The following is a 12965-nucleotide window of genomic DNA, read 5'->3' as shown; positions in this document are numbered from 1 at the left end:
TTTTTCCTTTTTTTTTTTTCCTGATACCACGGGATGATGAATCTAAGTATTTCTATTGGTGTTTTGTAAAACGCCAGTTAGCTATTAAAAGAATTAATCATAAAGTTCTTCTGAGTTGAAAAGATGAGAGATATCTGCAAGTGCCTTCAGTCTGACTTCAATTCTCCTTTGGTTTTAAATTCTGCTGTCACTGTGCAAAGAGAGTGCTACATTTTCTAATTTAAGGCTTTGTTTTAATGAAGTTCTTATTTTATACTGTCACAATATTAGCTGATAAATTAAATAGTATAGGTTCTTTTAAACTAGAAATGAATGCAAGTATCTCTATTTCCTCTGTGATGTTCCTATCGTTTGGGGGTCTTCACTGCAGAATTGGGCTGTGCTCTAATGCTGATGACGTCCTGAGCCCTGATGGCCCTCTGTGTCCTGAAGTCTCATGGCTCAAGGTTGATGTAGCCCTAAATCCAGGCTAGCGCGTGTCTGAGGATGTATCTGAATACACAGGCTGATTCATGACTTCAGTGTAGCCGAGTCGGGAAACCCCTATGATTTTCTGTAGGAAGCACGATTCATCAAGTCTGACTGCTGATCCCTTAGTGTAGTTTCCCCTAAAATATATTTTTCGTCTATGTACCCATTCAGCATTGCCACAATGTGGAGCAGCCTGTGTCCTGGCTGTCCCAGCCAGGCTCCCTCTGCAGTGGTGGCCACTTTAATTTCTGCCTGAGAAAAAGCTGTTTTCATTATCTGATTAAATATTTGACACTTGCAATTGTTGGGATCTTGTCAAGGTGAAGCGTGGTTACTGTGTTGCCAAATGCTAAAGTGTCCAGGTTTCAGTGGAGTTGAGATGTGAATAGATATGACTGGAAAAGCTTATTGTGAATCAAAAGTGAGGCAGAAGCAGTAGGTTTCAGGGGGAAATCAAAGGGAAACACAGATCAAAGCACCAGCTGAGAAAGCTACGGATCTTCGAGGAGCAGGAGCTAAGTATAATACACTTACAGTAGATGAAAGAAATGAGCTTTGCCAGCAGAAGACATCCTACATGGGCTGGGTTGAGGTAGGTTTTGGTAATTAAAACCATGACACTTGAATTTTTCCCTTCTTTGGATTCAAAGCTCATGTCTTCGTGGTTTCTAGAATGTAAGCATTGGGGGGGAGCTAGACACTGCTTTGTCTAACACACAACATGTATTGCTCTTTGCTTTCTTCTCTTCTCTCCCTCTGTTCTTCCTTCTAACCCTGATGACCTGCTCTCAGACTCTCGTCAAGTTGTTCTCCAGTCCCATGAAATTTAACTGTTTTGAATTCAAATATCTTCTAAAGACAGACAAACACTCACCTTCCATTGTGAGAGCCCATTTGCTTGTCAAGAGAAGATCCTAGCAAAGGAAAGTGAGTGATTGGATATGGCCTAAGCACAGCAACAGGTTTAAAGCGGAATTTTTAATTTTAATAAACTCATGGTGCAGAAATAGGTGGTTTTCCTGGATGGCTACTCAGAATGGGAAATCCAAAGAGGTGTGACTGCTTCAGCATGTCCTGCTTGGGCTCTGTAAAGTAAACCAGAGATGCTTAAAATGCTTATTTCCACTTTGTTTTGTCCACTTCTGCTTTTCCTTGGAATTTAAGGTCAGCAGAGGGAGGATTTCTTTTTGCATATGTGCTTTAGTAGTCTGAAAGTATGTGATTACCTTAATTCCCCAAATTTTGCAGATCATAGATTTCAAGTTCTAGTCACTACTAAAACCCGCCTCACCTGGGAGGCGCAGAAGGTCTTTGGAGCCTGTGATCAGCCAGTCACGCTGCCGCGTACGGTTTTGTTTGCCTTTGAGTCTAGGCCAGTGACATAAAGAAATTGTGGCAGCCTTGCTGTGTTTAAGCTATATATTGCTAGTGACCTACAACTTTGACCTAGTATTCAGTTTCACTGTTTCCCATGCATTTACTGTAATTACTTGATTTAAGAAAATATATCATATGTCTGCTGCTTAGCCCTTTGGGAACTGGCGTAGGAGGGATCAGCAGGAGCTGCTGTTCTTCAGTAGCCTCTGTACAATCCTCCAGCTTCAGTTGTTTGCTTAAAACTTGTTCCTCTTATGTGTTGTCATCCTTTCAGCCCTGGTGATTTTGGGGAACAATTATTTACTAAGGTGAATTTCCCCGAAGCAGGAAGCAAAATGAGCTGAAAATTGAAAATTATTAGGGTTGCCAGGTGCAGACTTTTAGTTCTTTCTCTTTCTTTAGCAAAGAAAGCATTTCCCAAAGCTTGATTAAATCTCTTAAATCACAGTTTAGCTCAGCATAAGAAAAATAAGCTCAAATACCAGATCTGAACCAAGTGACTAAGCCACGTCCCGTTGTGTTGGAATTGAATTGGTTGTAGCGCACAATAATCTACTTTATGTCATCCTAGCCTTAACTGTAGCATAAGATGATTACATTGAATGCGTATAATAATAAGGTTTACACTTTGTATATACTGCTTTAAATATTTTGGCACGCTGTAGAAAGAACCTTTACATGCAAGGCTTGATTAATCCTTTTCCTCTGTGTATAGAACAAGTAGCTGCCAGAGCTCAAGGGTAAAACCTATTAATAATGTCTCTGGCAGTCCCCGCCCTCCTTTGCAGTGTATTCTCTTCTGTTCACACCAAACTCCGGACTTATTATCATTTTGGTCTCTCTCTTTTGCTTTCCCAGTTTCTACATAGCAATTGAGGTGTTCTAGCAGACTTGAGTCTAGTATAAAAGTGTGTAGGATAAAATATTTGCATTTTCTCTGTGTTGTCAATGGAGGACAGGGAAAGAGGGAAAGGGGCAAGGGGGGTCATGGGGATCCCGGCCCCTGCGTTAATTCCTACAGCTGTTAGCACTCACTATGGCAGAGAAGACCCTTAAAACCAATTTTAGGGAAGTGCTTTCCCCAGCAGCTGTGTCTGGCGTACTCCCAGAGGGATGCACGTGCATCCAGCGATGTGGCTGCACACCCCCCAGGGAGTGCTCCTCGGACTTGGGGTGGGTGAGGAATTACTGTTCTCGTTTTCATACAGGGAAGCTGAAGCAGGATGAAGAAAAACATTTTATTTAAAGTCATGGGATGAGTTGGCCACGCAGCCATCTGCACCCTCACTGTTCAGCGTCGAAGTCAAGAGATGTTGACATTAAAGCATGGTGTTGGGACTCTTCTACAGAAGGTCACACAGGCTTATTGTAAACCATAACTGTCCTTGAACAAATATTAATGCTGAGTTCTGACTGCTAACCTGTACTCTTTATACTAGAGAAAATGATTTAATCTTTGGCTTTCAATGAAAGTTGGTTCTTTTACCAAAAAGTTTTCAGCATGTTTTTGTCAGAAGTAGGTTCATAGTTTGTATTCTAGTCTCATGGGGATATTAATAATATAACACAACAAAGAAAAATGGCATGCGGTGAAGGTTTTAAATGAAAAATATTTATTATTCAGAAGGCTTTCAAGGAGCTTAGGTCATTAGATCAATAAAACATTTTCCTTTGGAAAGTGCTTCCCATTCTTGATACAGTGTCTCTTTAGAAGCCACAGCTGTGAAGATGGATCGGTGGGTAGTTCCTCAAGGGTCCAAAGTGTGTTGTACTCTCCTGTCTTTGTAAATAGGGCTGGTACAAAACTGAAGGAAGGGGAGCAGTGAGGGGGTGCCTCTGAGCTGGGAAACGGAGGTCAGGGTGACCTAGGGCCCGCGGCACATGTTCTAAGACACTTTGTAGCAGCCTACACAGTCTTGAAATCTTGGGTGATAGCTTTTTCGTGCCCCTTTCCTCTCCACACCAGCTCTCACGTCACCAAGGTATTCCTCATAGCCAGAACTGACCCAATTGTTCCACCTGAGAAGCAGCATCCTAATTAACCTCTGCCCCACGTCCCCTGAAGCCTGGCGGAAGGGGGGGCTCCGGGCAGAGCGGTGCGGGGGGCCCGGCAGGACGCGGCGGGGAGGGGGCCGGCCTGTGCAGCTACAGCTGCTGCGGTTCAGCCCAGAGGTGGCAGCATTTCACTGGTGGGCAAAGGCAGCCTGGGATCCAGCGGGGACAGGCATCGGGCTAACTGCTTCGGGATCTTTTTGGCCAAAAGCACTGTGTTTAATAAATAAATAAATAAATAAGGTCATAAGGTGTCTGGGGTTTTTGAAGAGCCAACGTAACAGTGGTCTTTTATTATTAGTGTGTTTACAGCCAAGAGCTGTCCCGTAAATGAGCAATACGATTTAGGGATTTTTTTTTTTTTTTTCCTTTGAAAGTAGGAATGTTTGAAACATTAAAGGTGGTCTGGCAGCTTTTGCTGTGAGACTGCTCTTCGTGTTGATCTATACACTGGCTTTGTGTCAAAATGAGAGCACCACCTCCACACAGTCTGGGGTCAGCAGTGTGTGTTTGGATGGCACACTGCTTCACGCAAGGCTACAGTACATAGCATGGGGATAAGAAGAATGTGGTAGGCTGGCTACAGGAACTGTGAGCTACGTGTGATAAATTAGAAAAGAAATGAGTGTGGAATGCATTAGTGTGCTGTTATTTATTTATTTTGGAGGGATGGGGACGAAGATGAACTAATCCCCATAAGCCCATGGTGGATGTAATTCAGATATCAGTTCAGGAGCCAGGTTAATAGCAGGTATGATTGAATTTTTATTGTGTCGTTGCTCAGATTAGTGTTAGAGTACAGACAGCCTCAGGTCCTTGAGCTTATTTAAAGACCTTCATATTTTCCGTCAACAGCTGTATGAAGTTAAAGGGAAAGAGGCCATGGGATTTCTCTTTCTCAGCTAGTTTATTCGTGAGGTGGTGAGGTTAATGTGGCAATATCCCATGCTTAGTAGAGAGGCTTTTTGGCTTTAAGCATTGTGTGTGCTCCCTTCAGATTTATGATTTTGACCCCAGCCTGGCATTATCACACTGTCAGTGGGAGTGCAGGGCTGGTTTGAACCTCCAGCTCTTGGTGGTAATCTCTCTTAATTAGTTTACAGTTGAAACAATTGTCCGTCTTTTTGCCATTAAACAAGGGAAGTTTGCTCTATCAGTGGTTGATTTCCCTGAGGGAGGAGATCCTGAAAGAGGTTATCAGGGAGAAAAAAAGCTCCAGGCTCCACTTTCAAAGCAATGCCATGTATGAAGCATGCATCAATCCTGTTAGTACTGCTTATTATTTCACAATGGCGTGTCAGGAATTACGGGCACAGACCTTTCTAAGGACTCTTGCAGACCTTTATGCACTCTCATCCCAAGTCAGGATTTTGTGGAATTATGTGCTAATAAAAGCTAATTTTACACATTAAATTGCATTCTTTGAAATTGCTCTTTTAATTGCTGATCTCTCCCTGACTTCTCCACAGATCTCTCCGAGCCTCTTCATTGTCAACGTTCTGCCAGGGAGCCCTCCATGCCTCATCATTAGGGTTAAAATCTGCCATCACTTAACATAACACACAGAGCTTACAACTGGGAGCAGCCCCCTCCCTTGCATGGGAGCACAGACAATAATAGACACTATAGTAGCAGCGCCAATGGGAGTTTTACCATGTATTTTAATGACTTGTGCTTGATTACATTTGCTAGATTGAACCGAAGTTCATTTAGTAATTGGTATGATTCTTAGAGGGTTCACATTTGACATTCCTTGCTCATTAAAGAGCTCCAACAATGGCCGTTGCAACTTTCATCTCAACGGTGACCCTCTCAGATATATATCTAGTCTTTTTCTTTTGATAAACCACCCAACCCAGCACTCATTAACACTTAACCATCTGCAGCCAGCCCCTCCTAGTACCTTCTCCCTTGCTTTGATGATATAATTAAAAGCCTTTGGTATTACCTCCCTCAGAGTGATAAGTCTAGGTGCGTCAGCTCTAGGCACATGCATTGTTTGTTATTCGATTCTCTCTGTATCAGCTGTTCCTCGTGACAGGCTCATTTTTCATATGTTGTAAAGATTAGCCGACGGAGTGGGAGATCAGAGGCATGAGAAGCGAGTGTGGCTTTCGATATTAGTAACCAGATGCTCATTTGAAATGGTGATGGAGTTTGCTGTTATCTGTTAGATTATTTGGCTCCTTTGCTTTTACCTGAAGATAAACTGGTTTAAGCACTAGTCAATGAAAATTAGCATCATCTTTAGTGGCTTGTTATGATAGAGTGCTCTTATCAGTCTGGTTTAGTGTGGCTATTCTCTCCTCGAGTCTGGTTTACAGAAATGGCAGCTTTGTTTATGCATGTGCCCAAACTTGCCTGTTTGACCTTTGAAGCTGTGATTATAATATTAATCTATGGGACTATTCTGTTGCAAATCACTTAGGTGGTCTGTATTTCAGAGGATTTTCATTGTGGGACCTCCCTCTTGTCCAGCATGATGTTCCATTATTGTTAGTATATTCTACACTGAAAGCTAACTCAGAGTGGCGTTTCAGTACATCTTGTTGTCTGGCTGGGTTGGGTTTTTTGGGGGCGGGGGGGAGGGGAGTAGGGAGGAAGTATAATGGAACTGCAGCTAGGATAGCACTGTGGTACTGTCTGTCCACTTGCACTGATTTTGTATAACCTTATTAAGAAGTTGCTTAGCTACAGAAAAACTTGGTACAATACTCGCATGCAGATACAAACTTCAGCCCACAAATCCTCAGAGTCCTGCGGTGTAGCTAAATAGTGTTATTCCAGTTTGCAGGTGGGGAGACCGTATGTATGAAAGCCACACAGACACTGGCAACAGAACCAGCATTTATTAAGGAGTTCCTGTTTTACACTCTTCTGCTTGATGTCTGGCCCTTGCAACCTTCCCTGTCTTGTGTTTAAGGGGGTTGTGGTAGATCTTGGATAGGGAGAGAAGAACCTGGCATTCTGGCACTAAAGAAACTGTGTCCTGTTTGTAATCTTCAAGTTAAGAATTAGGTTTTTTTCCTCCTATTTTCCCATCTCCTTCCCATGTTACATCCAATTCTTTTTTTTTTTTAATATGTCTCTTGCCTTGTTCCATTGTTTTGTTTGTTTTCCCAGCTTTCCTCCCTGCTCCATTTCTTTCCATTTGTCTCTTTCACCCATTTCAATAAACTATTATATTCATTATATAAATACAAGAAAGCCCTTTTTCTCAGAGAAGATATGAAAATTCTCCCTCTGACAAATACCCAAAATGTGGAAAGCATCCTCAGGATGCAGAGCAGGAGGGAGTCTGCTGACTTCCAAATGCAAGACCTCATTAAAATTAGTGGATTCCCTATCCTCTTTGCAAAAGGAACATTGCTATTTGGGCTGACTTCCACAGCAACATCTGGGCCACTGATAACATCAGTAGTGGTGCATTGCTAGGTGAGCTCATGTTTTGTTAATGAAGTAATCTACTAAAAGTTCATATATCATTTTTTAGTACCACATACTTTACTGCAAAGTATCATACTGCTATTACAGGAGCTTTCCTTTGCAAGTGGGACTTAAAGAATTTTGTTATAGTTAATAATATGCTTAGCTTGAATTGAATGGCATGCTTGAGAAATGCCACCTAAATTATAAAATTTTAAGACTTAAATACTTTTGTAGTTCAATGCATTAATTGAGAAATACACTGAAAAATGGCTTACTGGAATACCTGATATTCTCGATAGCTTTATTGTTACTAAATATTCAGTCTCCTAGTATTGGTTTACTACATATACATATATATGCCCAAGTTGTGAGTGATCCCTCTGCTGAGCTAACTAAATAATAAAAGTGATCATGATCACAAACATCTGACTTTAGTGTGTTCCGAAATAAACAAAGGTTGGATGGAATGTACTGATAAGATATGTTCATTCAAACTTCATTATGAAATTCAGTCATCAAAGGAGGAAAAATGAAAACAGAAACAATTTCAGGCGTGAATTGAAATTTCTCTCCTTAATAGCCTCTGGACTATGAGTGCAGTTACAGATCTCTTGAACATCCCGGTGTAGTCCCTGACTGTTGTGTTTCGTCTTTTTTAATTTGCAAGCTAAACATTCTTGTGGCTTTTCTGTCCTGAGAACTAGTGGTGAGTGTTCAGTCAGCCAGAACACTCTTAAATGAGGCTACAGGTGTGTGGAAGGGAAGATAATATTGGCATAAAATATCTAGCTGCTGTGAGACAGGTTCCAAAAGAGCAGAGAATGCATAAAGAGAAGTAATAGAAGTAATCGATGGGTCTTTCTGATTTAAAACTGTTCTTAAAATATTGAAGCTATAGGAGGTTTCTGAGTTTCTGAAATACTAACCTGTCTGAAAGCGAGGACTCCCCCGTTTGCCGTTGTTTGGCTAATGATGAGAGGGAGTTTTACTGATCTTTTCCATCTTACTGGGCTGGATAGGCAAATGCTTTGTAATTGAGCTGTGGCAGTCATTTGTAATGTGTAGTGCAGGAAAGGTGGGCAGACCCCATCTCCTTCCCCTGTTCCCCTCCAGGATGTGTTGGAAGAAATACAGTAGTGTTGTTATGTTTGCTAGCAGAACATGCACAGCCTTGCATATTAAGGCAGGCACTTAGCCAGAAGCTTTGAATTATTGTACCCTGACATTACCCACTGTAACTTTTAGCACTCTGGGCCCATTATTTTGGCTTCCTGCCCAGTAATGTGCAATTTCCACTTACATAAGAAGATGTAGCAGGAGTAATGACTCCTTGGAGGAGGTGTTTTCTTTCGCAGCAAATCAGCCCAGGGCCAGCAGGTGTAAGTTTATAGACACAGTCCAATAATGGCAGCCTGCACTGTTCTCCTCTGTTAATCCAGCAGTAGATGGAAGGGAACAGATCTGCCTTTGCACACTTGTCACTATCCACTGACTTAATTGCAAAGTCAAGCTGTTGTACATGGCCATGCAAAGCTCCATGATTTTCCCTTTTTTTTTTTCTTTTCAGGCACCCCAGAATGCACATCAGAACAGGGCTGATGGATGCCCATCTCTACTGTCTGAAGAAATACGTGGTAGACTTTCTTGTAGAAAACAGGTAAGAAACCAAGCAATGCACAAGGTAGTAGCAGGTGTTTGCAGTGACATATGGTTCATATTGGAGCTTTTAAAGGAAGATTTGTTTCATTAAATTGGCTAGCATAAACTAGAAACGTAAAAGAAACCAGTTTTCAAAATGCTTTAACTACACTAAATAGAATGCCAAGCATTATGCCTGATTTTCTTATTCAGACCTTTTTTTAAAAAAATAAATCATCTACTAACAGTGTAAGTGAAAGTGAAAATTTTTGCCTCTTTCTGCATCCGTTGTTTTCCTAATGTATCTGTGCTTTTTGGCTGCTCATTTCACCAGGGCTCCCCCATTGTTAGGGCTGTGAATACATTTCTGACCTTTGATTTCCCCCACCACAGTCTGTTTTGGCCTTTGCAATCACCTTTTCTCTCCCCCTTCACATCCACCACTGCTGCAGGTGGGCTATCTCTGTAGCATCCTATGTTTTTAGCTTGTGATGTTCCTCTGTCAAAACTCTGAGACCACCCACTGAGAGTAAGAAAAACATCCATTTATGGAAGTGGAGAAGAATCTTAGCTATAATATTTCATGAAACAGGCAAAAAAAAACCCAGCCCTGTTTATCTTTAAAAAACAAACAAATGAACAACCCCCCTTACAGTAAGTAGTTCAGTTTTGGAGTGATGTCCTGTTCCTAGACTTTTTGTAGTGCTCTCATGCCCATTACGTATATTGAATGCTCACTGAGTTCTCAAGAGTTTTTCTCCCCTTTTAAGTAATATGAAAGATAAAGGGGATAAGTGTTGTGTTCATAGTGCTTTTTCTCAGCAGATAAACTGACGTGTGAAAAAATATTGGGGGGTGGCAGGGATTTGTGTTAGTCTTGAAAATACACGGATCTGGTGATACAGTCGGATATATGATTGAAGGGGCTCTTCCAGAATGTGGTTCTGTGAGTGAGTTAAAATTAGGTGGAAAATCTCTGTTAACCCCCAGGGCAATTTCTTACCATGCATAAGAATAAAGCTTATCCAATACCTTGACTGGCACATGGGGGCATTGTACAAAAGTCCATTTCAGTTCCCATTTGTGTATGGGAACATGTCTGAAAGGTCAGAAAGCTTCAGGATCAGCAGATGCTTTAAATCTGGAATAAGCCATTTATTCAGTGTATTTTAGAAAGTCAGTGACAGTTTGTACTTCTTGTATTTCCTCTGGTAGTGTGAAGCAGTGTTTACACCCTTCTTTTGTCACAATACAACATGTAGGACTCATTTCTTGAAATCCTAGCCATCTAGTTTTGCTGGGATTAGACATTTCCAGAATATTAGACATTTCACACAGTCAGTACTTTTTCCCTGGTATTTCATGCTGGTTTGAATTTAGATCTTTAGGTCTGCAGGACAAGGATGGTCTTTGTCAGACATGCCACAGTGCATGACACAACAAGGCCTGTAAGCATAAATAGTGGTAACTTCAGATTTCAAGGCTTTATGCTATTTCCATTGAAACTGGTGAGATCTTTGGCTTTGTCAGTTGTGGGATTTTACCTTTTATTAACCAAAGCCAGGAGAGTGAAATCCTGCTGTGAATTCCTCTGGTTGCCCCCAGGTCCCCCTAGAACAAGTCTACTGACTTTTTGCAAATATGAACTTTTTTTTTTGGTTTCTATAGAGAGGTCGTTCTTTGTCTTCATTATTTTTTTGAAGCTGTGCTTCTTTTCTGTGATGCTTCCACGACAAATACATAATTAGAGCAGCTAGACAGCATTTCTTAAGACCTGATAGCAACATCTGGCTTACTGATGGCAGGTAGCTGCTTCATTCTTTGACACACATGCTGCTTAGTCAGTCAGTCGAGAGAGTCAATTGCAAGTAATGTGCTTAACTGGCAAATCTGGGAATGGGACTTTTGCCATGAGGAATAACTTGGGCTTTCAGGCTTCTGGCATTGGTGGGCATTTGCAGCTTGTTTCTCTTCTCTGAGGAAGGGGAGGACAGTGCATACCCAAAGATCTTTCCATGTTTGGCAGCAATATGCCAGGACTCTTGAAAGATCCTGTGGAATATTTTTGCCTCAAAAGTACTGACATCTACATAATTGTTTGGGTTTAAGGATTCTTTCTAACACTTTGTTTTTTAGTCTAGAGAAAATCTACAGTAAGATTTTTGCCTCTCTGCAAGTCTGCACCAGGACTGGAGAAGCTCAGATCCCTTGTTTAAGTTGTGCGTGTTTAAAACTAACAGCAGGGACTGAAGTGAACAGTGAAGCTCTTGTAGGGTGCCAGGAAGTACTGACACAGTGTACTTCCTCAATATTACAATATTTACATTGTGTTAATATTTTAACAGCGGGGTTTGATGGCAGGCAGAACACCTTCTTTCATTGTTTGTAGCTCAGTGAAGCATTTACATTTTTTTTCAAGTTTTATTTTGACATACAAAAGCAGAAAAGATGTTGCCCAGCAGTAAAAAATTCAGATCCTACAACTGGCTGTAGCTCACTTTTTTGCAGAGGAAAATTATGATTACTTCCAGGTCAAAGAATTACATGAAAACTAATGTGGTTATGTATGCGGGATCTGTTGCTTCAAATAGGATAAAAGCCCAGTGTAGTCCTAGCTTAGCTGCAAAGATGTGGCAAGAATAAGCTCTCCCCAAGTCAACGTGGTTTGTATGTAGCTGCACCTGTAAGGGTAAATTGCATTCTTCCACTTTGATCGTATTAATATATGCATTATATGTAAAATCCAAAGTCACTAGCGACTAACATGAAAACAGGGAAAAGAGAATGGGAAATGGCTAAACCTTTGTTTTGTCTAAGTATATGAATCTTGCTTTAGGATTTGGGACAACTTTATTGTATGAGACCTCTGGAAAAAGCCTGAATTTGTTGTTCAGCTCCAGAATGGAGTCGCGACGCCAAGGTTTTATCATCAGCTCGGCCACTGTCTTGGTTTGCAGTACTAGACAGGTCACTTCATTTTTCTATGCGCTTGTTTTTTCTTCTGGGTGGGATTGTTTGGAGAATAATCAGTATTTGTTTGGCAGCAGTGAGATTCTGCTAAGGGGGATGTTAGGAGAGGTCAAAACACTGGTAGTCTGTAACTCAGTTCATAGTCCTTTAATACATTTTTATGAACTATTTTAAAAGGACTGAAAAGTAGATTCTCCTGCCTGAAGTTTTATTGCACTATAGCAAACCAAACAAATTCTTGAGTTTTAAAAAGCAGAGATCATTAGTGCCTTTGAATAAAAGTCAGAGGAAATGGTCTGTTTATTAGAACCCCGTCAAATATCTATGTTCAGACAAAAATAAAAAATATCACACCCCTAATGTTGCTTAAACCTGGGGAATTTATTTTTTGGGAGGAAAAAATGCGTTTTGGCAATTAAAATCCCCATCTCCATCTCTCATCCACTAGTTCAACACTGTATCTTAGTGAATTTGAGTCTTTAACGGTATGACAGTCCTACCCTGTCTGAATTTACCAAGGTCAAACGCTTGTGGTTCCACGGTGACTTGGGGAACAGCTGAAGAAATCCTTGCCCCAAGCAGTTTGTTGTACCCTGTGGCTGGAATTTACTCTTTCCCTTCTCTCCACACACCTGCATCACCAGGGCAGGTTGATTATCTGGGTTAATCAGCTCCAGCGCACTGGCAGCCTCTGCCAAGGGATGCCAGCAGCAGCACTGAGAGCCCTGGGGGAAGGACATCTTCATCCCTGCATCTGCAGCGATACCCAGCCCTGACAACTTCTGGGTCTGTTCCCACTAGATTCACAAGAGGTCACGGACCAACCGGATTTATCCCGTCTGAACAGGGACTGTGACCTCAATGTGAACAAGCAGCAGCTTGTTTGGGCTGAAATTTCTGCTGATTCTAACTGTCCCTCGGTGTTTTTTCTGTAGAGGCCTTTGGTTCTTCCCCTGGTTCCTTTCTGCATCAGTGAAGTTAAGAGTTGCTGAGGTTGGTCTTGGTTTGGCAGATGTACTGAGTTTGCC

General features: G+C 41.5%; 1 protein-coding gene across 1 annotated transcript in view; it reads left to right on the top strand.

Annotated features, from left to right (window-relative positions):
- Positions 1 to 12965, top strand: part of EIF2B3 (eukaryotic translation initiation factor 2B subunit gamma) — a 100153-nt gene that overhangs the window by 41993 nt on the left and 45195 nt on the right. The window contains exon 6 of the mRNA XM_054833550.1: positions 8897 to 8986. Coding sequence (XP_054689525.1) covers positions 8897 to 8986 — 90 coding nt within the window. The remainder of the gene's footprint in view (positions 1 to 8896; positions 8987 to 12965) is intronic.

This window comes from Grus americana, chromosome 8 (genome assembly GCF_028858705.1).
Source record: "Grus americana isolate bGruAme1 chromosome 8, bGruAme1.mat, whole genome shotgun sequence".
Lineage (NCBI taxonomy): Eukaryota > Metazoa > Chordata > Aves > Gruiformes > Gruidae > Grus > Grus americana.
Note: the sequence above shows the minus strand (reverse complement) of the source record. Positions and strands in the feature narration are given on the sequence as shown.